This window comes from Sus scrofa, chromosome 12 (genome assembly GCF_000003025.6).
Source record: "Sus scrofa isolate TJ Tabasco breed Duroc chromosome 12, Sscrofa11.1, whole genome shotgun sequence".
In the NCBI taxonomy this organism is placed as follows: domain Eukaryota; kingdom Metazoa; phylum Chordata; class Mammalia; order Artiodactyla; family Suidae; genus Sus; species Sus scrofa.
In genome coordinates this window covers 21,132,943-21,155,067 of record NC_010454.4, presented here as the reverse complement: position 1 = coordinate 21,155,067, position 22,125 = coordinate 21,132,943, and the positions used below count along the sequence as shown (strand labels likewise).

Sequence of the window (22,125 nt, the reverse complement as noted above, 5' to 3'; positions counted from 1 at the left end):
TAAAGACCTGACATAGTGCCTGTGAGGATGCATATTCAATCCCTGGCCTCACTCATTGGGTTAAGGATCTGGCATTGCTGTGAGCCATGGTGTAGGTCTCGGATGTGGATCAGATCCTGAGTTGCTGTGGCTGTGGCATAGGCTGGCAGCTACAGCTCTGATTCGACCCCTATCCTAGGAATTTCATATGCTGCAGGTGCAGCTGAAGAAAGAAAGAGAGAGAGAGAGAGAAAGAGAGAGAGAGAGAAGGGAAGGAAGGAAGGAAGAAACAAAGAAAGAAAGAAAGAAAGAAAGAAAGAAAGAAAGAAAGAAAGAAAGAAAGAAAGAAAAAGAAAGAAAGAAAGAAAGAAAGAAAGAAAGAGAAAGAAAGAAAGAAAGAAAGAAAGAAAGAGAAAGAGAAAGGGAGAGAGAGAGAGAAAGGGTGGGGGAGGGAGGAAGGAAGGCGAGAAGAAAGGGAAAGAAAAGAAAAATAAAAAGCAGCAGCCTACTCAAGATGAACAGACAGTAAGTACAGAGTTTCGATCTGAAATCAGAGTTCTTGGACCCCGAATCCTGTGCCCTTGTCCCACTGCTTCTCTCACACCATGAAGGTCAAGTGCAGGCACCCAGAATATCGGGACAGGAAACCTAGGTTCAGACCCCGGCTCCGCTGATAATCTATCCCGCGATGCCGAGCACATCGCTCCCTCCCTGGTAAAGCCTCAGTGTCCTCGCTGGGACAGCAGACTGTCAGCCCGCCCTGCCTGCTTCACACAGATACAAGGAGGGTCAAACAAGGACAGAAGTAAAAGTGTTTTTGAAAACCATCAGGTCCTGTAGAAATGCTGGCCTGGCGAAGAGCACAGTTTTTGGTGATGGTTTGTGGCTATGGCTGGAAAAGGGTCGTGGCTGTGACCCCTCAAGTGGGGCAGCTTCCTCTGTGGTCCCCAGTTCCCTGCAGCTGGGAGGGTAGAATCAGGCCCCTGAACAGCCCACCTCCTGGTGCCTAAACAGGCTACAGAAATGGTGCATGTAGATCTTTTGGACAGGGACACAATGAGAACACCTGACAGGAGCTGGAGAGTTAAGCAAGCCGGGAGGAGAACCTGAGAATTAAGGGCCAAAAGTAAATTCAGTCTTCCACCCTCAAAGTGGGTTTTCCCAAGACTTGAGCAACCTGTTCACGCCTCTCCCACGCAGGCACACACAACAGGGCCGGCCGGCGTTTATAGATGCATTTATGTGCTTCTGAAGCTGCAATTTAGCAACCTCTTAAAACACTTTATAAGCTTCTCTCTGATATTACTCAGGAGAGTTAGTTGTGGTGCATGGGCCTCTCCCAGTCCAGTGGACACCTCAGCAGAATGCTCGGCAGCCACCTGATGGGCTCCCAGTAGGGGGGTGGGAGGAATGCACCTGCCGGGCAACCCTTCCTAGGAGCAACCACAGGGGCCTCAGCCCTCCAGAGGTTGGCTGCCCCAGCAATGGCTCCTCAGCAACAGCTGCCTAGGAGGGGGCCGTCTCCAGGTTTCTCAGCCTCAGCACCCGTGGACATGATAGACTATGTAATGCCTATTTGGGGGGGGGGGCTTCCTGTGCATTGTGACATGTTAGCAGAATCCCTGGATTCTGTCACTGGATGCCGGGAGCAGCCCCCTCCTCCCGTTGTGATACCCAAAAATGTCTCTAGATGTCACCAGATATCCCCTGGGCAGCAAAACTGCCCCTCGTTGAGGCCCTTTCAGGACAGGGGCTGGGGCTCTGAGCAGACCTCCTATGAGCAACCCTTTTATTTTCTAGGACAACTAGGGCAGAGTCTGGCTGTCACATCAGGACCCATTCTTACCCACAGACCCCGACTTAACTCATTTGTGACACAGCGTGCTCGTCCAGCAGTCAGCCCCTCCAAAGCCCCTGACTCAGCTCTCCCCTGTTTGGGGTGTCTGGCTGCTGGGCCTCCGAGTGAGTGTTCTCCTTGCCTTGTTAATCCCTCCCCTGTGTAATTCATATCGGAAGCTGATTCTAGGTTTCTCTCCAGGCGACTGAATGAGCAGGTGTCTGTGGCTCCAGCGGTGTCCCCATCACTCAGCCTGGGCATCAGGAGGGCCACCGTGGCGCTCCTGTCATGGCTCAGCTGGTTAAGAATCCAACATAGTATTTGTGAGGATGCAGCTTCAATTCCTGGCCTCACTCAGTGGGTTCAGGATCCAGGTGGCTGCAGCTGTAGCCTGGGTCACAGAGGCAGCTCAGATTTGACCCCTCGCCTGGGAACTTCCATATGCCGCAGGTGCAGCCCTAAAAAGAAAAAAAAAAAATTAAAAGAAGGGCCACCATGGGCCAAGTCCAGACAAGTGGCTCCAGGACTATAAGGAGAGGCATGTAACTCTCCTGGCACTGGTGACACGCCGGCCAGAGAAGGTCTTTCAGTCACCCTTGGTTCCCAGCCTGTCTCCATGGTGTCGACTGCAAGGCCACCTCTCGGAAAGTGTGTATGGGCAGAACCCCTCTGTTCTATCACAGCAGCCTAGACCCTCGCTGGAGGGATGGAGGCCCGAGTAGAACAAAACCTCTACCTGGATCAAGGAGAGAATCTGGGACACGCAGGGCTGCTCATCGCTGGAGACAACTCAGCCCACCCCCACCACCCCCAGGGTGGTCCAGCCCCCGAGAAAATGCACCTGTTCAGTACACTGGGGTACCCATGCATCAGGTGCTATTTCAAAGTAGAGTCCCATTCTGAGATATCCTTTCTAACATGAATCAAAACTACAATTGACTGAAAAAAAAAAAGTGAAATACACCAGGCTAAGAGTCAGGGGGCCTTGTCTCTTGGCCAAGCTCTGCCTCAGACTCTCCACTTGAGTCCCCATCTGAACAGGTAGGGCCTGGACAACGGGAACTCAAGTCCCATCCATGTCAGCTCGTATAGGATTTGAGGTCCAGGTGTGTCCTGGACCTAGCCAGGAGTCACCTGGATGTGCCTGTGACTCATTGATCAGCCACTGTCCCTTCTCTGTCACTGACCACAGAACAAAGAGGAGTTACGGAGGTTCAGCCAGTGATATAACTGGGTTTTCTTTTCTTTGCAAGCCCTCATGATCCTCAGTCTCCCTGTGCCTCCAGGTCAATGGATGGCCGTTAGCATAACTGACCCCATCTTGGGCCCATTCAGTCCCTCCTATCTTTCCTCTGACCCTACCCAGGACTGTACTGGGCAGTAAATCACTTCCCTATAGTCAAAAATTTTGTAGTTAATAGATATTGTTTAATAGTCACTTGGACCAGGCAGCCTCTAGGTTCTGTCAGACCCTAAACAATGATGAAAACCTTTATAACATATCCCCTGTGCCCATGAGACTAGTTACCTATAAATCTGTCATAAATTTTTATCTTAAATCTTGACTTAGGAGATCCCATCCTATCTCCAAGCCCCTATCCCCATACCTTAAGTTAATTGTCCCAGTGGCCCCTCAGGGGTGTGGGCTGTAGCCACAAATGCTTCTGGATCACTGTGCATCCCATCCTCCCCAGGAGTATGTTACCCTGTAATAAACTGATTCATTGATTGGATAGAGCTGCCTGCCTCCATTTTGTTTGTTTGTTTGTTAGTTTGGTCTCAGATGCCATCCCAGTTGGGTGGGCCATTTTCATTCCTGCCATCCTCCCGTACCTGCCCAGCAGGAGAGCAAGACGGCTCAGCTCCCTCCCAGCCTTCCTTCAAAGGCAGAAGCAATAGTAACCCCCGCCTCTCAAGGCCAGTCCCCAGGAGGGTCCATTCTGACACTACCTTGTCACCAGGACATTGGTCAGGCATCCCAGCAAGGTCCAGGCTGAAATGACTTCTCTGGCCAACTGAGCCAAATGAGACTGGGCTTTTGAGAGACTATCAAGCTGGACCGCAGGGGCCCCGGGCCTGGACTCAGCCAGCAAGCGCCTGCTACTTGCTTCCTCCAAGCCTCAGTTTCCTTCAAAGGTGAGTGGAGCTCTTAAGGCCACATTTGCCGGATTGTGACCACTGGATTGAAACCTGCTTGATAAACAGAACTCTCTCAGTTTAAGAAATCAAAACTCTGCTTAGAGCCCGTGCGTCTGAGCCCCAGTTGAATGCTATTTCCAGAGCACAAACCACTCACCCTTGTTTCATGAGATGCTGATTCGGAGGCTTAACCTCAGCTGCTCAAAGAGGCTGTGGCTTGGACTGTGTCCAGCGCTACAGGGGCCCCCTCAGCCAGGACTTTCTGGCCTCTGACCTTTACACTAGAAGCTCCCCAAGGCCCCAGACCCCACCTACTGCAGACATAGGTTCTGGCTTTGGGGTCACAGAGCTGACAGAATGCTCTCTGACAACTGTGACTCCAGTTTGAGGGCCAGGAAGAGGAGAGGGAATTCTGCTACAAGAACAGAAAACACCCCCACTCTCCCTAAACCCACCTTGGAAGGCCACCAAGTTCAAAATCAACAGCTAAGTGTGCACCTCCTTCTTTGGTAATAAGGGGTCTCTACCCTCAACTGAGCTTCCACCTGGAAGCCAATTTCCTCCAAGGGCAAAGACACAAGAAATCAAGTCTGAGTCTCCTCTTCAGCTCTGAGCTTGCCCTTCAATGCAGAAGGCACTGGGAACTACCTATCACCATGTGCCCAAGGAGCCCTGCTCCCCTGGGCTGTGGTCAGAACATGCCGGCACCCACAGTGTCCTGGTGACATCGGAGGAAGCAAGCAGTGGACCCTAGGATAGCCAGGTCACCTACAACGGGACACCAAGGGGAATGAGACCATTCAAAAAGCCCAGTGCCTTGGAGTTCCCATGGTGGCTCAGCAGGTTAAGAACCCAACTAGTATCCATGAGGATGCAGGTTGGATCCCTGACCCTGCTCAGTGGGTTAAAGATCTGGTATTGCCACAGGCTGTGGATAGGGCTCAGATCCCAAGCTGTGCCTGTGGTGTAGGCCAGCAGCTGCAGCTCTGATTCAACCCCCAGCCTGAGAAATTCTATATGCTGGAAAAAAAAAAAAAAAAAGCCCAGTAACTATGTCAGAGTGTCCTGCTGGCTTGGGTTTCATCTTCTCAATTTTCTCCTGCCACCATCCCATCTTTGGCATCCACACATACAGGCCCACAGAAATTCCCCCCTTAAGAGGCATCTAAGAAACTCTGATCCCGGGAATTTCTATTGTGGCTCAGTGGTAACGAACCCGACTAGTATCCCTGAGGACATGGATTCAATCCCTGGCCTCGTTCAGTGGGTTAAGTATCCAGTTGCCATGAGCTGTGGTGTCACAGGTCACAGATGTGGCTCGGATCTGGCGTTGCTGTGGCTGTGGGGTGGGCCCCTATTCGACCCCTAGCCTGGGAACTTCCATATGCTGCGGGTACAGCCCTGAAAAGGCAAAAAAAGAAAAAGAAAGCAATGCTGATCCCATGGCTTAACATTTTAGACACCTGCCTAGAAGTCACCCAGAAACAGGGAGACCCACACCGATCTCACTGCCCTGAACGCCAGTGTTTTCTCTTAGTATCAAAGAATTTGTTCAAGCAACAAAGCGCTTGGGCTTCAGGCCCCTCCCTGAAAAGCAGAGTTACTGTACATTCTGTGTCAAATAACCACATCAAAAGCTCCGGCCACACCTCCTGCCAGCTGATGTTAGATCCTAGCACAGACCTGCGGGAACAGGTACACAAAGTAGAAGGAAGCATTAGGGGAGGGAAAACAAACTGCAATTAAAGACATTTGGAAGCACCAGTTTCATTTGTCCAGCAACTCTGAGAAAAGGCTCGCTCTTTGGGTTTTGATGGTGAAAAGGCTCAGGGTGGTTGGCCGACCTGCTAAGGGCAGGGCTGCCAGATTTAGCAAATAAAAATACATGCAACAGTTAGGACATATACTTTTTTTAAAGGTTTTCACTGGGTATCTGCAATTCCAGTTTAACCAGGCGCCCTGCATTTTCCCTGGTAATCCTCGGTAACGAAGCCTCACTGGTTGAGAACCTTGGCCAAACAAGTCACAAATGTCCCTTCCATCCTCCCCCTGTGACCAGTGACCCCAGGGGGCTGCTCTCAGAAACAGCTTCCCTTAGAAAATTGTGACTTTCTGTCCTTCGTAGCCCCATCTCAGGGGCGGCTGCTTTTGCCCTCACAGGCCGGGCGGGCAGGACTCAGAAGAACAGTGCTAAGTGGTCCTTTCTGTCTCCTGGCCACCTCGGTGACATTCCACCCTGATGGCAGCTGCCATGGTGACTCAGATCTTCCTGGGCAAGATTTGGCAAGTCCCTCTCCGCTCCATTGCTTGCTCCCCTGACCCGTGCCCCAAACTTCCACCTGCCTGCTGCTGTCGCCAGGTGTCCCCAGACTCAGCACAGTCTGAGCACAGGCTAAGTGACCACGGGGGGCTCCCCGGCTCCCTGGCTGCCCCTTTGCAGGGCCCAGAGCCCACGCTAGGGGACTTAGGACAGCAGGCAATGTGACCACATCCTTTGGCTCCTCCAAAGACTCTAGGGCGCTACCAGGCTGCTGGGCATCCAGCCTCTCAACATGCTGCTCTGTGGATGGGCCTCGCTTGACCCCTTCACCAGACCCAGAACTCCCCGGTACCTCTCATCTCCCCCAGAACACAAAGGCACTTTCTCTCCTGCTGGGATATGGTTTTGGCAATGATCCAGGGCTCCAGGATGCTGCCCCAAATTTCTCTGGCCAGTGGAGAGACCCAGGGAGTCACCCTGACCCCAATCCCAAGCCGTACCTCTCCAGTTCTCCCGAAACAAGCTCTCTCTTCCGCATCCTAGAGCCACTTCCATCTCACCTACAGGCCAGCAGCCCTGGCTGACCCCTCCTGTCTGGAAGAGTCCAGGGCATCCTGTTCAGATCCACTCAGAACCTAAGTTCCCCCACCCACCCAGCCAGCTTTGATGGAGAATTCCAGCACTGTCACTGTTCTCCCTGCTGTACTTGGAGAACCGGTGGTTTGTGGGAGACGCACGGCCAGAGCCACTGGGAGAAGAAGCTGGTACCTTGGTCTCCCGCTTCCCTTGATTCAGGTACCACTTAACTGAACCACAAAGCCAATTCCCCAAACACCTTGTTTGATTGGATTCCATCCTCTGCGTTTACAGGGACCAGTGGGCCGTCGACCACACCATCTTCCTGCTAACGACCACGTCTGCAGATGAGACTGTGGGCTCCAGGCAGTAATTAACTATGCTTTCCACTTGGGGATTCTACTTTCAAACTCCTGAGATGCTCAGATGAAAGAAGCCACAGAGTTATTACGGGTGTTCATAAAAGTGGGCCAGGAGGAGTTCCCGTCATGGCGCAGTGGTTAACGAATCCGACTAGGAACCATGAGGTTGCGGGTTCGGTCCCTGCCCTTGCTCAGTGGGTTAACGATCCGGCGTTGCCGTGAGCTGTGGTGTAGGTTGCAGACGTGGCTCGGATCCCGTGTTGCTGTGGCTATGGCATAAGCCGGTGGCTAGAGCTCCGATTCTACCCCTAGCCTGGGAACCGCCATATGCCACGGGAGCAGCCCAAGAAATAGCAAAAAAAAAAAAAAAAAAAAAAAAAAAAAAGTGGTCCAGGAGGGTGAATACCAGCTCTGTACCAACTGGCCCCAATCCCCCCAACCCCCAACTGTTGCCCACCCACCCCGTCCCTCCCCAACACTGCGGGGGATGGAGAGTCTGCTGTGCGCTCAGATCCTTGAGACCCTCCCCACAAGACAAGCTGCTCTGCATACCCTGCTCCACCGCGGGCCGCCAGCAGCTCCAGGAACACCATCCAAGAGGCGGCAGGTTGCAGCAGCCCCGAGATGCCCTGACCCAAGCAGGGGGAGAAGAAGGGCCCGGGCATTGATATGGAGAAGCTGGCACAGAACATCAGCACAGAGCCCTGGACAGAGCCCTCCCGTGACCTCGCCTTCTCCTCTTCCCGCAAGTGCGAGTCCCCTTGCCAGGAAGCCCCAGGCACCCGAATCTCAGCTCCAGGTCTTCTGTGGACCCTCAAGGCTGCCACTCAAAACAGAGGGTCAACAGGCACCCGAGGGCTCTTGGAGCCACAGCTCTGCCCTCAGCCACACCCTGATCAGCCCTCTGCCCAGCTGCCCCGCTCAAGGCTGGGGACCGGACGGGGCCTCATTTGGGGACCAGTCCTGGGTAGGACCAGGTCTGGGGTCCTGTCCCTCCATCCTGTGTTGCAGCAGGTGGCCAGTGGCACTGACCTGCTTTCTGGACTCAGCCTGCCCCCTGCAGGGCCCAGGCAGGACACACAACCCCATTGGGAGGTCAGAGGTACACTGGTCCCTCCACCCAGGGCGGAGCCTCAGGGAGAAGGAGGGGCCTCTTGCTGGGAGTGCAGAGGAGGTGAGAGTGCAGCCAGGAGTCACAGGGCGGCACAGCAATTAGCCACCTTTGCGCAGCTCTGCCATGGGGAGTCGCTTCTCTCCAGAGCTCTGGGGCACGGGGATGCCACAGGCACATTCCATGGTGACACCCTCACTTCTGCCCCAGATTCCAGAGCTGAATGGTTGCCTTCTTCTTTTTTTTTTTTTTTTTTTTGGCTTTTTATGGCCACACCTGCAATGTAAGCAAGTTCCCAGGCTAGGGGTTGAATCGGAGCTACACCTGCTGGCCTACACCACAGCCACAGCCACAGCAACGCATCCTAGTTTTGAGGATGGTGAAAACAAAACCATCCCTGCCCCGAAGGAAAGAGAACGGCGAAACGTTATTTATTGAGCACGTACTACCTGCTGTGCTGTTCTAAGCACCTGACTGTCATCACCTCCAAGGGAGGTGGTACCTGGCAGGTAGGAAAGGGAGCTCACAGGGTTAAGGGGCTTGGCCAGGGTTACAGGGAGAATATGTGGCAGAGCCAGGACACACACCAGGGCGGCATGACTCCAGAGCCCGTGGCCTTGGCACCCTGCCCTCTGATAATTGGTCATTGATAATGGGCAGCAGTGCAGGGGGCCTTGGGGATGAAAGAGGAAGCCTGGGAGTGGTTCGGAAAGAGCCGAGAGCTGTGGCAGAGAGTGAGCCTTTGAAGATGCAATAATTTATTGTCATTGAAGTCACCTCCTACCGCCTGTCAGTCCCTGAAGTCCCTCAAGACAGAGGGGGACTTTTGAGCATCTCTTTCTCTCCAGGATCCAGCACCATGCCTGGTACACAGTTCTCTGAGTAAATGCTGCTGACGAAATAGATGAGCAAAAAAGCACCCGGGTTTGGGGAGTAGAAACCTTGTCTTCTTGCTCTTTTTTTCTTGGTCCACACCCGCGGCCTATGGAGGTTCCCAGGCTAGGGGTCGAATCGGAGCTACAGCTGCGGCCTATACCATAGCCACAGCCATGCTGGATCCTTAACCCACTGAGCGAGGTCAAGGATCGAACCCACAACCTCAAGGTTCCTAGTCGGATTCATTTCGGCTGCACCACAACGGGAACGCCTCTTCTTGCTCTTTGATGTCTGAGCTCCCCGCACCGTTCTGGGTGTGGGGATGAGAGCTGAGCCACACTTTGTTCTGCAGCAGGAGTGGGATCTGGGATAAGGGGAGGGCAACGCTCTCCTGCTCCTGACACCGCCCCCCTCAACAGCTTAGCCAGCTGAGCGGGGCCATGTCTGAGCCACCCCTGAAGGACTAAGCCAACTGCCTGGAGCCCAGACAGGCTTGGGTGGAGGAGGAGGAAGAGGATGAATGAGGGTGGTGACTGTGGAGGGGGAGTGGAGAGGGGGCAGAGGAAGGGGTAGTTGGCAAGAGTGGCGCCCCCCCCCCCCGTCCTCTGGCTAAAACCCCATGGCAGGACTCAGATGGCGTCCTCCGAGAGGCATCCTCCTGTTCATTCACTGCTCTTTCCCCTCAGTGAGCCTTGGCTGAGCCCCAGCAGCCGGCGGGACTGCCCCCCTCAGCGCCCGGTCGATGCCAGGGCAGATGGGCGCAGACGGGCGAACCCCTGAGTGTACCCCACGCTGTCCCAGCACTGCCGACAAGGGGGTGTCCATCTCAGGCGGAATGTTGGATAAAATCCTGGGGATCTCCGATGAAACAAAGAGAAGTAGGGGAGAAAGCTCAGCTCAGATCCGGGTTACTCATGGCACAAGGGCATCCAGCCACATGGCTGGGTCGCTGGGAGCAGATTGGAGTGGCAGGACCTCGGGGTGGGCTGGGGAAGCCAGGGTCAAATTCAGGGCCAGAGAGAGGCAGGAAGAGGCCAGCTCCTTGTGGTTTCTCAGCCAAAGAGGAGTCTGGACTTTCCTCGGGGCCAGCAAGGAGCCACTGTGGCACTTCTAAGCCCAGAGGATTTTCCAGCAATCACCCGCACAGGGGCGTAGAGCATGGATGAAGGAGAAGCTCAAACTGGAGGCAGGGAGGCCAGGGAGGCCATGGCAACACATCCAGAAAGTTAAAACTGGGCAAGAGGAGTTCCCATTGTGGCTCATTGGGTTAAGAGCCCGACATAGTGTCCATGAGGACTCAGGTTCAATTCCTGCCCTCGCTCAGGGGGTTAAGGATCCGGTGTTGCCGTGAGCTATGGCCTAGGTCGCAGACCCAGCTTGGATCTGGCGTTGCTATGGCTGTGGTGTAGGCCGACAGCAGCAGCTCTGTTTGGTTTCTGGGTCCTCTGGGATGGAGGACGAGGAAGGAGCAAAGCTGGGAGAAAGAGGGGCGCTCCTTCAGGCAGGTGGACCTAGGAGGTGATGGCCAGCTCCTTTGAGCAGGTGAGCCTAGAACAGAAGAGAGGGGCCTTGCTGGAGAATCATCTGAACGTGCTGGCAGTTGTGACCGAGGACATGTCCCAGTTGGCCCAAGAGGGGCCGGGGGCCGGAGGGATGGTGGTGAAGAGGAAAAACTCATGAGGGCCCAGATCAGAATCCAGGGGACCTGTCACCATAAGGAGTAATCGGAGCATGAGGAGGCTGCACGTCTGAGCTGGGATGTCCAGAGAAGCAGGGGGGAGAGGGGAGCGGAGGGGAGGCTGGGAGGAAGGTCAGCGCAGGCCGAGGTGACTCCTTGGGTCGTGCAACTAGTCACTGAGTGGCCTGGAGTGGCAGGACTTTAGAAGGAGCCAAGGGGCCGGAAGACTGCAGGTCTGGGGGCCCATTGTCTCAAAAGGAAGCTCTCTCCGCAGGAAGCAGGGAGGCAGCCAGGTGGGCGTGGGGCTGGGTCCTGGGCCTCTTTCTCCCCAACTCAGCCCCGCGCTAGCCCCTTGCATCCTGCCTCCTCTGCACCTCTTCCTCGCATCACCCCGTCACCTGGCTCTACTGGAACCCCGTTGCTGCCTTACTACTCGGCACCCTCTAGGGTGCTGAACTGGCCCCGATTGTCCCTGTTTGCTGGGTGCCATTCTCCGTGAGCCACCTGTGTCCCCAGTGTTTGTCATTATTACACCCGTGGCTGATGGTGGGCCCTTCCCATCTGGGAGCTCTCTGGGCCGGGCCCCGTCGGCCCCGTCGGGGGAGCCTCTCCGCCCAGCCGCACCCACTCACCCACAGCCCCCATCAGGGCCTTGGCAGGTACCACCCTCAGAAACCAGACCAGAGTCAAAAATGTGTTTGCAAAAGGCAGGAAACTTTATTGAATGATCTTTCCTTTCTAGGAGAGAAGCCAAGAAACCAAAGGAGCCAGGTCAGGGAGAAGAGGAAGCAGACTCTGCGAAGAAGGGCAGGATGCACCCGCCCTGGGGAGGACTGTCAGCTCTCTCCTCTTTCGTGGGGCGCTGAAGACAGAGGGAGGGGCTGCCTGGCCAATTTAAGACCTGCTGCTTTCTAAAGTGCGGCGTGTGGGGCCATTGCTGCTACCGCTACTGGAGATAGTGGTGCTCGCGGTGATGGTGGCGCTGTGGGTGACGTTTCCTGGGAAACGGAGGGAGCAAAAGACATTCAGGCTGCTGGAGAAGACCCATGTGAGGCCAGGTCAGGCCCCCAGAAGGGCCCCAAACCTCCGATGGGTCAGGTGAGGGGTTACTTGATGGGGGCTCTCTCCACGACAGCCCTGGGGGTCTGTGGGGCGCAGCCATCCCTTTTGAAGGGACAGCAGAGCAGCGAAGGACCCCTTCTGCCCCGGCCCCCTCCCTCCCTACACTGGGGAGCCCAGCACTGCCCCCCACCCCCACCCCCGGGGGGGCAGGGCAGGACCTGAGCCTGCCTCTCTCTCCCACTGAGTTCCTTCCTTACCTCCTGTGGCGAAGCCGGTCAGCCTGGGAGAGAGGAGAGAGGCAGCCGTGAGCAGAAGGCAACCAAGAACGGTTGCTTACTGTCCTCCGAGGGAGCAACTCAGATCCCTAGTTGGACGGCCCCCCCCCTCCCGCTAGGTTGGACTCTTATCCCAGCTGTGTCCCGAGCCCACGGGGCAGCAACCTCAGATGCCTGTCCATCTATCTGTCTGCAAAGCCTCAGGAGAAGATGTCATAGGGCGTTTGCTAGACGTTTTATCCACCTTCTGGTTCACTGGACCCCCTCCCCTGGTACCTGCCCGTAGTCTGAAGGCAGCTAAATCTCAGCTTTGTCGGGCTGACCTGAATCCAAGCTAATCCTTTCCCAATATGAGATCTTTTCCCCAAGGCCCCCAGTCCTGCCCGTCTAATCCGGAAGCCCAAATCAGCAATGAAAGGCAATGTCCCCACAGTCTGACTCCAGGGGACAAGGAGGGAGCTCTGGTCCTGGGTCTCGGTCCAGGCTGTTGAAGCACCCACAGGTGCTCTCCCCTCCCAGACTTCAAGGCCTGAGCCCCAAGGCCCTGCCCTCTCTGCCTTCTGAGGTCCTGCCGTCACTCTCCTCCACGTGACCTACTTGGCGTCCTGGCCCTCCAGCAGGCTGCGGTAGGTGGCGATCTCCTGCTCCAGCCGCGTCTTGATGTCCAGGAGCATCTTGTACTCCTGGTTCTGGCACTCCATCTCGCTGCGGAGCTCGCTCAGCTGGGCCTCAATGCTGCCGATGAGGCCCTGGATCTGCTGCAGCTGCAGGGCGTAGCGACACTCCGTCTCGGCCAGCGAGTTCTCCAGTCCCGCTTTCTGGTGGGACAGCAGAGGAGGAGGTCTGAGGGGGGGGCCAGGCCAGGGGGGGAGGCCTAGAGGGGGCGGCCGCTAGGCAGGGGACGGCAGGGGTACCGTGCTGAGCTGGGACTGCAGCTCGATCTCCAGGCCCTGGAGTGTTCGCCTGAGCTCCGTGATCTCCGTCTTGCTGGTCTGGATCAGGGCCGTGCTGGAAATCACCTCCTTATTCAGCTCCTCGATCTGGAAGGCAAGCAAGACAGAGGTGATGGAGGAGCCTGGCAGGAAGGCCCTGGCAGCCCCCGGCTCAGCGGGCTGAGAGGGCCAAGGACCTTTTTGTTGAACCATTCCTCGGCTTCCCGGCGGTTCTTCTCAGCCATGGCCTCATACTGCTCCCTCATCTCCGCCAGCACGCGGGTCAGGTCCACGCCGGGAGTGGCGTCCATCTCCACGTTGACCTGGCCGACCACCCGGTTGCTGAACTCCTTCATCTCCTGTGGGGATGAGACAGAAAGCTGTGTGACGCCCCCACCCTCTCCTCCACGCTGAATGCGGCTGGCATGTTCCAGAAAGTGCTTCCAGGTGCCAGGGTGGAGGGCTGAGCCGGCCTCCCCATGCTCGCCTCCCCCTCCTCCCTCACCTCCTCGTGGTTCTTCTTCAGGAAGGCCAGCTCCTCGTTCAGGCTCTCGATCTGCATCTCCAGGTCGGTCTTGGTCAAGGTCAGCTCATCCAGCACCCTGCGCAGGCCGTTGATGTCGGCCTCCACGCTCTGGCGCAGGGTCAGCTCGTTCTCATACCTAAAGGGTTTTTTCCATTGAAAGAAACAACATTGGAAATGGCCTTAGACCCTCCCCTCGCCCTGCAAGGACTCTGCTGCTTCCCCAGGACCTGCAGTCCTGGGATGCTCTGGTTTCATTGTTCAGAGAAGCGCTTGTCTCAAACAAGAGCTGCTGCGCTGTAAGTCAACTCTATGTTTTTTTTTTTCATTTAAAACAATCAAAAATAAAATAAAAGACATCCCATCAGCAACAAAATAAATGAATGAAATAAAAGAAAACAGGAGCTACGAGGAAAGGGGAAGAAACTCACTTGAGCCTGAAGTCATCCGCAGCCAGCCTGGCGTTGTCAATTTGCAGAACAACCCGGTTGTTTTCGATGTTGGCTGCCTGGATCTGCAAAATACAGAAGGGCACCGCTGGAGGGTCCACGCGCTTGGGGCGGGGACCGAGAAACGTGGGCAGGACAGGAGGCTGTCAGCCTCTGCCTCTTCGCTGCCCCTTTGAGCTGGGACAAGGCAGTTATCTCTGGGCCCCAGTTCCTCTTCTGTAAAGTGAGGGACAGGGCGGGTGCCTCTGGTTTGTTCCGTCGGGCTAGCACTGTACAGGGGCTCATGGTGGGGAGACCCGACTGTCATGGGAAGCAACCCCAAAGGAACATGGGTGGTTAGTCCCTCCCGCAGCCTCAGACGAGCTTCCTCTCGAGGCTGCTGTCTTGAGAGCCTCCCTTCTCCTTCAGATTAGGAGAAAATCAGCCCGGCTCTCCCCACAGTTCATAGTAACTTCACAGGAGCTTGGCCTCCCCCTGGAGCAGAGAGGAATTCCAACAAATACCCCCATCCATGTGAATTTCCTGTCAAAACATCTGTGTTCCAGAGCATTTAAAACCCACCCCACGGAGCTGGGACTCAGCCCTGGCAGGTGGACTTCTGTTGCAACAAGTTGGCATCACAGCGTGATGGACAGGCCTCGACAGAGAGAATCGAAGCTTGGCACTGCCTAAGCCTCTGCCTGCGTCTTCCCCACCTGGTCACGGCCCATTGAGAACACCGTTTAAAGGGGCCTCCTGCCAACTAGTGTTCCCGGACTAATGAATGCACATGTACCCTTTTCTCTGCTGATTTTTGTCATCCTGAGTGGCTTTTTAAACTGTCATGGATTCCAAATAACCCAGTGGTTTAGGATTATAGTACTCAAGTCACTAATGACATAACTGTTCGGAAAGCAGTTTAAAAAAAAAAAAATCTGGGCGTGCAGAAGAACAATAAAAAGGAATCGTGGGAGAAAACACATTTGGGAACATCTCAGGAGAGAGGCTTGGTAAGAAGTAAAAGACTAGATTTTTCGCCACAGGGAGGGCAAGAATTCGGGCCACCCTGCATCTTCGGGTCCCCTCGGGGAACTGCCTTCCCTGGTCTTTCTGGCTCTGCCCTGCACAGAGGAAGCCTCCTCAGCCTACGAGGGCTCACCTTGTCCCGGAGCTCCTCGATGGTCTTGAAGTAGGGGCTGTAGTCGCGCTCCGGGCTGCTGGGGCTCTGCTTCTGGTACCAGTCACGGATCTTCACCTCCAGGTCAGTGTTGGCCTCCTCCAGGGCGCGCACCTTCTCCAGGTAGGAGGCCAGGCGGTCGTTGAGGTTCTGCATGGTGATCTTCTCGTTGCCAGCGAGGAGGCCGCCATCGCCACCCCCGAAGTCCCCGAAGCCAAAACCCCCAGCGACACCACCTCCGAAGCCACCTCCAAAGCTACCGCCAAAGCCGCCTCCAAAGCCAGCTCCAAAACCACTACCAGCCCCGCCACCGAAGCCGCAGCTTACACCGCCCCCGTAGCCCCCGGTGGATCCCCCAGAGACAAACCGGGATGAGCAGGTCGAGATGCTGCGGCCTCCCCCCAGCTGGCAGGAGCCACCCCCGAAGCCACCTCCATAGCTGGCGGAGGAACTCTGCAGGCGACAGCTCATGGTGGGAGCAAGATGGGCAGAGAGCAGGTGCAGCAGGAGCTTGGCTTAGCCTGGCCGAGGACTGTGGCTCTACCCCAGAGTGGATGCCTTTTAAACATCATCCAGGGGGTTGGACATCTTCCCTCCTCCCTTCCCCACCCTCTGACTAGTGCCAAGTGCATGTCTGTTTCCCACAAGCTAAGCGACCTCTACTTTCCAGGGTGGGTTGTGCCTTTGGGGTGGGGGGGGCTTTTTTTTTTTAATCCTTCACAAAAGGGATGATTCAGAGGAAAACAGTGTTCAACTTGAGACTGTCCTTTGACAACTGAATTCTGTTTCACCTCTCCACTTAGAGAACTCCCTCGCACAGGCTCCTGGCCCCACCCAATGTTAGGACGAGGACAGAGCTGCACCCGTAAGCCAGGGAGTCTTGCCAAGGACGGGTGGCTGCAAAGCAGCCACCAGGTATGCGAGGTCACCGCAGCCCTCTGCCCCGCTTCTTCCTAGTTCTAAAAGTTCCACATGGAAGGTTCATCATCCTTTGCATTTCTTCTCCTCCAGGCTCCCCGCCATCATGACACACTTTGCTTGGTCCTGTAGAATCAATGGCATTGAAAGGGTTTAGGCTGAGAAAAAAAAAATGGTTCCAAGGCCATCAGATAACATCACAGTGGCGGAGTTCCCGTCATGGCGCAGTGGTTAACGAATCCGACTAGGAACCATGAGGTTGAGGGTTCGATCCCTGACCTTGCTCAGTGGGTTAAGGATCCAGGGTTGCCGTGAGCTGTGGTGTAGGCCGGCAGCTACAGCTCCGATTAGACCCCTAGCCTGGGAACCTCCATGTGCCACAGGGAGCAGCCCAAGAAATGGCAAAAAAAAGACACACAAAAAAAAATCACCTTGGCAAGGGGTCTTTGGGACCATCCAGCACATCTGGGGGAACGAAGGCAGAGAATGAGCCAGCAACCCTACACCTTACGATAGCTAATGCCCTCAGATCCCTCACCACGAGCAGGCACTGGGCTAAGAAATTGATGGCAACCGCCTCTTTAATCTTTGCAGCAACACTGTAAGTGGATCCTGCAATTATCCCCGTTTTCCACAGGAGAAAACTGAGCCTGAAGGGCAGAGTCCGGGCCGAAGCCAAAATCTGATTCTGCCTGACACTCAGGCTCATTTTTTAGGAATATTTTTTACACAGTAAAATGCCCAAATCGTAAGTGTCCGCTTCACACACTTTTACCCATGTATGAAGTCGGAAGCTTGTGTTTACTTGTGTCACCACCACCCAGGGCATTTGCAGCCCCCATAAAGCTCGCTGTACTTTTTCCAGGTCAGGTGCCCCCCACCCCACCCCCCGTACACTCTGGGTCCCCAACATAACCACAATTCCAGCTCTGTCACCATAGATCAATTCTCTATTGTGTGCCCCCCCCCGGGGGGGGATATTGGACAGTGTCTGGGGACACGGTGGTTATCGTAACAGGGAGACACTGCTGGTATCTGGAGGGTAGAGACAAGGGACACTTCCAAACCTCCTCCAGAGCCCAGGACAGCCCCGCCACCACCCTGAGTTCTCCAGCCCAAAAGGTCCCCAGTGTCAAGGTTGAGAGGCTCTAAATCAGCCTGGCCCATTTGTTTAGTCCCCTCGTTTCGGCAGCAGCCACAGAGGCACGGCCACATGCAGAAAGGACGTCTTGTGCTACTCAGTTGGGGCTCTTTCTAGCCCCTCAGTCACATCTTAGCTTGTGAGCCCATATAGGACGATGTGACCCAAGACCTGGGTCCAGGAGTTCCCATTGTAGCTCAGCAGTAATGAATCCGAGTAGTATCCATGAGGATGCGGGTTCAATCCCTGGCCGTGCTCAGTGGATTAAGGATCTGGCATTGTTGTGGCTGTAGCGAAGGCCAGAAGCTGCAGCTTTGACCCCTAGCCTGGGAACTTCCATGTGCCAAGGGTGTGGCCCTAAAAAGCACACGCGCACACACACAAGTGCACACGCATGCACAAAAAAGACCTGGGTCCAGGGTCTCTGGCAAGGAGCCTGGGATGTGGCTAAAAATGCAGTGTCTGCTGAGTAAGTCTGCTGGAGGAGTCCTTACCACTCAGGCGGGAGGAAAAGGGCCCTGAACTGGCTCTCGGAACCCAGGATAGGAGAGGTGCCAGGGCTGAGAAGGGGGGACCCTGGACTCGGGCTCCCAGCCCCGACTCACCACTCACTCAATCCTAGGATTGCCCTAATCAGCCTCCCAGGAGCGGCCTTCTGCCCACAGTAGCTTGAGGGTCTGGGTGGGGTCGGCCAGGGACTGGGGAGAGGTGGCACAGGTGAGGTTGTCCTGGAAACTCCTTCCCTGACTCAGCAAGACCACAAAGGAGGTGTCTGAATCAGGGTTTTCCTGACCTTTGTTTTCAGTGGGTAGGGTCATGAGCCTGCATCTCCCCAGGGGCTGTCAGCCTCAGGGAGAGAGCCGGGGGGAGGGTGCGGGCCTCAAAGACCACAGCGAAGCCGGACCCCTGAGCCCGCCCAGCCCTCCTGCCCCAAATTGATGGCTCAGCGCTCTCTCTCTGAAAAGACGTGATTCAGCCCAAAGCAGGAGCCCCAGCTCTCTCGGTAGAGGATCAAAACTGACAAGGTGATGAATGGAACTTGCCAAGCCTGGAATGAGAATCCTCCCGGGGCTGAAGAGCAGGTTCTGCCAACGCCTCTGAGAGGAACAATGCCACAGATCCTCCAAAGCCCCACGTGGCCGGGACCTGCCTCCCTCCCTCCCCTCCCCTCCCCAGGTACGGGATGCCTTGTCACAGGAATACCTGCCTCTGACCCAAAGTGAACACCGGGGATCACACACCATCCCTTCTGTTGGAAGCTGGGCAGACACCCATCCTGGAAACCCCGTTTCATCTCTCCCGGCCCTGGTCCGAAGGACTGCAGAGTGCGAGGCAGAGGCGCTGCTCACGTGTCTTCAACTTCGTTCTTTGCTTTTTGGCCAAACCCCGCCAATTCCGTCCCCTCCCTATAAGGTTTCCTAGGAAGGGGCTGAAAAGCTGCAATGATGACTCCCCCCCCCCCCCCCCGCAAAGAAGGCTCTGCTTCCCACCTAGTCACTGAGTCCGCACAGCTATGGGAGTGGGTTTTATTGGCCCCGTTTTGTCGATGAGGCAGCTGAGGTTCAGAGAGGCTGGGTCACTAGCCCAAGGTCACCACAAAGTCAAGATGTGAGCTGGCTTCTGACTCTCTTGACGTCACCACTGGTGTCTCTGTGTCTCCAGAGCCTTGCTGTGAACTCGGTGTCTGATCTCTGAGTGTTCCTTCCTGTTTGCTTTAAAGGATAACAAAATAACATCGGCTAACGTTGCTGAACACTGTGTTAAAGACTCTACACGCATGACTTCATTTGGTCCCTGAAACAACTTGACTATCTTTTTTTTTTTTTTTTTTTTTTTGGTCTTTTTGCCATTTCTTGGGTCGCTCCTATGGCACATGGAGGTTCCCAGGCTAGGGGTCTATCAGAGCTGAAGCCGCTGGCCTACACCAGTGCCACAGCAACGCTGGATCCAAGCCGAATCTGCGGCCTACACCACAGCTCACGGCAACACTGGATCCTTAACCCACTGAGCGAGGCCAGGGATCGAACCCACAACCTCACAGTTCCTAGTCGGATTCGTTAACCATTGCGCCACGACGGGAACTCCAACTTGACTGCTTTTATCATAGCCTTTTTCTGGATGAGGAAACAAAGGCCCAGAGAGGTTACCTATAAATGCCCAGGAGCTCCTGTTGTGGCACAGAGGAAACGAATCCGACCAGTAACCATGAGGTTACAGGTTCAATCCCTGACCTCGCTCAGTGGGTTAAGGATCTGGCGTTGCCGTGAGCTGTGATGTAGGTCTCAGACACGACTCAGATCCTGTATTGCTGTGACTGTGGTGTAGGCTGGCAGCTGTAGCTCTGATTGGCCCCTGAGCCTGGAACCTCCATATGCTGTGGGTGTAGCCCTCAAAAAGCAAAAAAGCAAAAACAAACAAACGAACAGAAAAAACTGTAAATGCCCAAACCGGATTATGTCAGAGCCAAGATTGAAGCCTCTGGCTCTAGGGTCTGCACCCTTAATTACTCCCTTTCAGGCCAGTGTTCCCACCATCCCCTCCAAACAAAGGCCCCCCTGTTGCCCTCTCCATTCTCAGGCCCCTGTCATCCAGGACCAGGACCCAGCTGATGGATGGTCCTACATCCCTCTGTAGCTAAGCCTGCTCATCTGACAGCCTGACAGTCAGCCTATGGGCCGTCTGTCCAGATGTGAGCTCCGAACTTTCCCACCCAACCCCCTCATGACATGTGGGGAAACTGAGGCCCCAAAACACCAAGACCCAGGACAGTGAGGAGGGGGGAAACAATGCATGGATTTCTAGCTTTGCTGCTGACTCATTTGGGGCCTAACACAGAAATGACTTCTAGGCATTCCTGTTGTGGCACAGCAGAAACAAACCCAAGTGAGGATGCAGGTTTAATCCCTGGCCTTACTCAGTGGGTCAGGGATCTGGTGTTGCCGCGAGCTGTGGTGTGGCTCACAGACATGGCTCGGATCCTGCATTGCTGGGGCTCTGGCCAGCAGCAGTAGCTCCAATTCAACCCGTGGCCTGGGAACTTCCATATGCGGCAGGTGCAGCCCAAAAAAGAAAAAAGATAGCAAGAAATGACTTCTAAGTTTCCTTCCTCAATGCCTTCTGAGGCCCTGGCTCTCAAAGACTGTTCATCCGCAGAGCTGAGGTCTGGACCCCCTTCTGCGGCTCCTAACCCAGGTTTCTTTGCTCGGATCTTGAATCAGGCTCCTTCCTCCTTCTCCCTCTCCCTGGACCAGAAGGGGCCTGGAACCCTGATCACCCCCCTGTAGAGCTTAAGGACCCCCTGTGGGGGAGGGGCCTCTTGTGAAAGGCAGACTCTTCCCCAGACAGGGTGCCCGGGCCCTCTGGGCAGCTCCCCACCCTCGGGACACCTGCTTGGCACAGCAATCCTGGAAAGCCTTCTCCAGACTAGCCTCGAATCTCAGGGCTTTGCGTTTCTACATACCCAGCTTTCTAAAATCCCTTTTATATCCCCAGAAACCCAACAAGTTCAGCAAAGTCTTTGAATTAATTGGACCTGTTCCAATCCTCCATCTGCCGTTGACTAGCCGTGCAACCTTGGGAAAATTACTCAACTTTTCAGGGCCCCAGTGGCCACAACTGAAAAACCAGCGTTAGATGAGTCGGTATCTGAGAAGCACCTGACACCCTGGAGCTCCCAGCAGGAGGAAGGTTCCTAGCCCCTCCCTGTTGCAAATGAGGAAATATGAGCTTAGAGCTTATCGTTGTTAGATGATCCGTCAGAAAATCCTTCTGGGGCTCCCTCTATGGCAGCTCACGGCTTTCCTCCCTCTCTGGTTCTTGCAGCCAGCACGGCACCCACAGGCTGACGGTTGGGGACATTCCTGCCTTATCTCCCCAACTCAATCGTATGTCCCCTGAAGAGGGACTTTGTGAAATATACCTCCGAACATTGCTCCCGGCAGAGGGGGGGCTCTGGCTAACTGCCAGAGAAGCTGTTTCGGGGACACGTTGCCTGCTGGCTTCATGTGAGCAGGAACAGCAAGCAGAGATGGTAGTTGTTGGAGTCACCCCGGCTCCAGATCTCATAGGGAAAGGCAGGCACAGGCCCAACACACAAGTGAATTCCAGAGCCACGTCTAAGGCAGGAAAGAACAAAAGAGAAGAAAGAGCATGTATTTGAGCCACAAATATATATTTAGTTCCCCATCTGAGGACTCAGCCGTGCGTGGAGTAGACACAGCCCCTGCTGGGCCCACTTCCCAGGATGCATATTGGCTCCTAGAGGACCTCAAGATCATCTCATCCAATTAGACTGTTCCATTTAAAGATAGGGGGGAGTTCCCTGGTGGCTCAGTGGGTAAGGGAGCAAGCAGTATTGCCGCCATGACCTCAGGTTCCATCTCTGGCCCAGGAATTTCCACATGCTGTGGGCATGACCTAAATTAATTAATTTAATTCATTAATTAAATTTTTTAAATTAATGAATTAAAATGGGGAAACTGAGGCACAGAGGGGGACAGGGAGCCGTCAAAGTCCTCAGAAACAGAGAGGTAAGCAGGCCCCTCACATGCTCTGGAGAGCCCAGCCTGAACATCTGAATCTCTGCCCTAATTCTTAGTCCCAAAACTGCCCTCTCTGTGGGGAGGAGGGAGGCCCACTGCCCGCCTCCTGGATTGGCTGGAAACCCACCCCACGTGAGCCCGGGGGGCAGGCAGGAGGCAGGGCCATCTCTGCCCAGAGACTATTTAAGGGCTCAGCCAGGACGTGCTCTCCCAGGGCGTAGGCCGCTCACTCCAGGGTCAGGCAGGGGACAGGACTTGGCAAATTCCAACCGCCTCCCTGACAGCCCGTCCCTGAACCCCAGCAGAGCAG

At 55.1% G+C, this 22,125-nt stretch overlaps 1 protein-coding gene across 1 annotated transcript; it reads right to left on the bottom strand.

The window, feature by feature from the left end:
- LOC100515166 (keratin, type I cytoskeletal 13) lies at positions 11,512-15,772 on the bottom strand. Its single transcript, XM_003131436.3, has 8 exons — positions 15,198-15,772; positions 14,042-14,124; positions 13,593-13,749; positions 13,285-13,446; positions 13,070-13,195; positions 12,753-12,973; positions 12,138-12,160; positions 11,512-11,816 (listed from the first exon to the last, which is right to left on the bottom strand). Exons 1-8 carry the CDS (start codon positions 15,684-15,686, stop codon positions 11,713-11,715), a joined length of 1,365 nt encoding a protein of 454 aa, XP_003131484.1. The 5' UTR covers positions 15,687-15,772; the 3' UTR covers positions 11,512-11,712.

Coding starts and splice junctions, on each gene's coding strand:
- LOC100515166 (XM_003131436.3), bottom strand. CDS start 15,686: ATGAGCTGTCGCCTGCAGAGTTCCTCCGCCAGCTATGGAGGTGGCTTC. Junction 14,125..15,197: donor TCGAGGAGCTCCGGGACAAG/GTGAGCCCTCGT, acceptor TGTATTTTGCAG/ATCCAGGCAGCCAACATCGA. Junction 13,196..13,284: donor AGGAATGGTTCAACAAAAAG/GTCCTTGGCCCT, acceptor CTTGCCTTCCAG/ATCGAGGAGCTGAATAAGGA.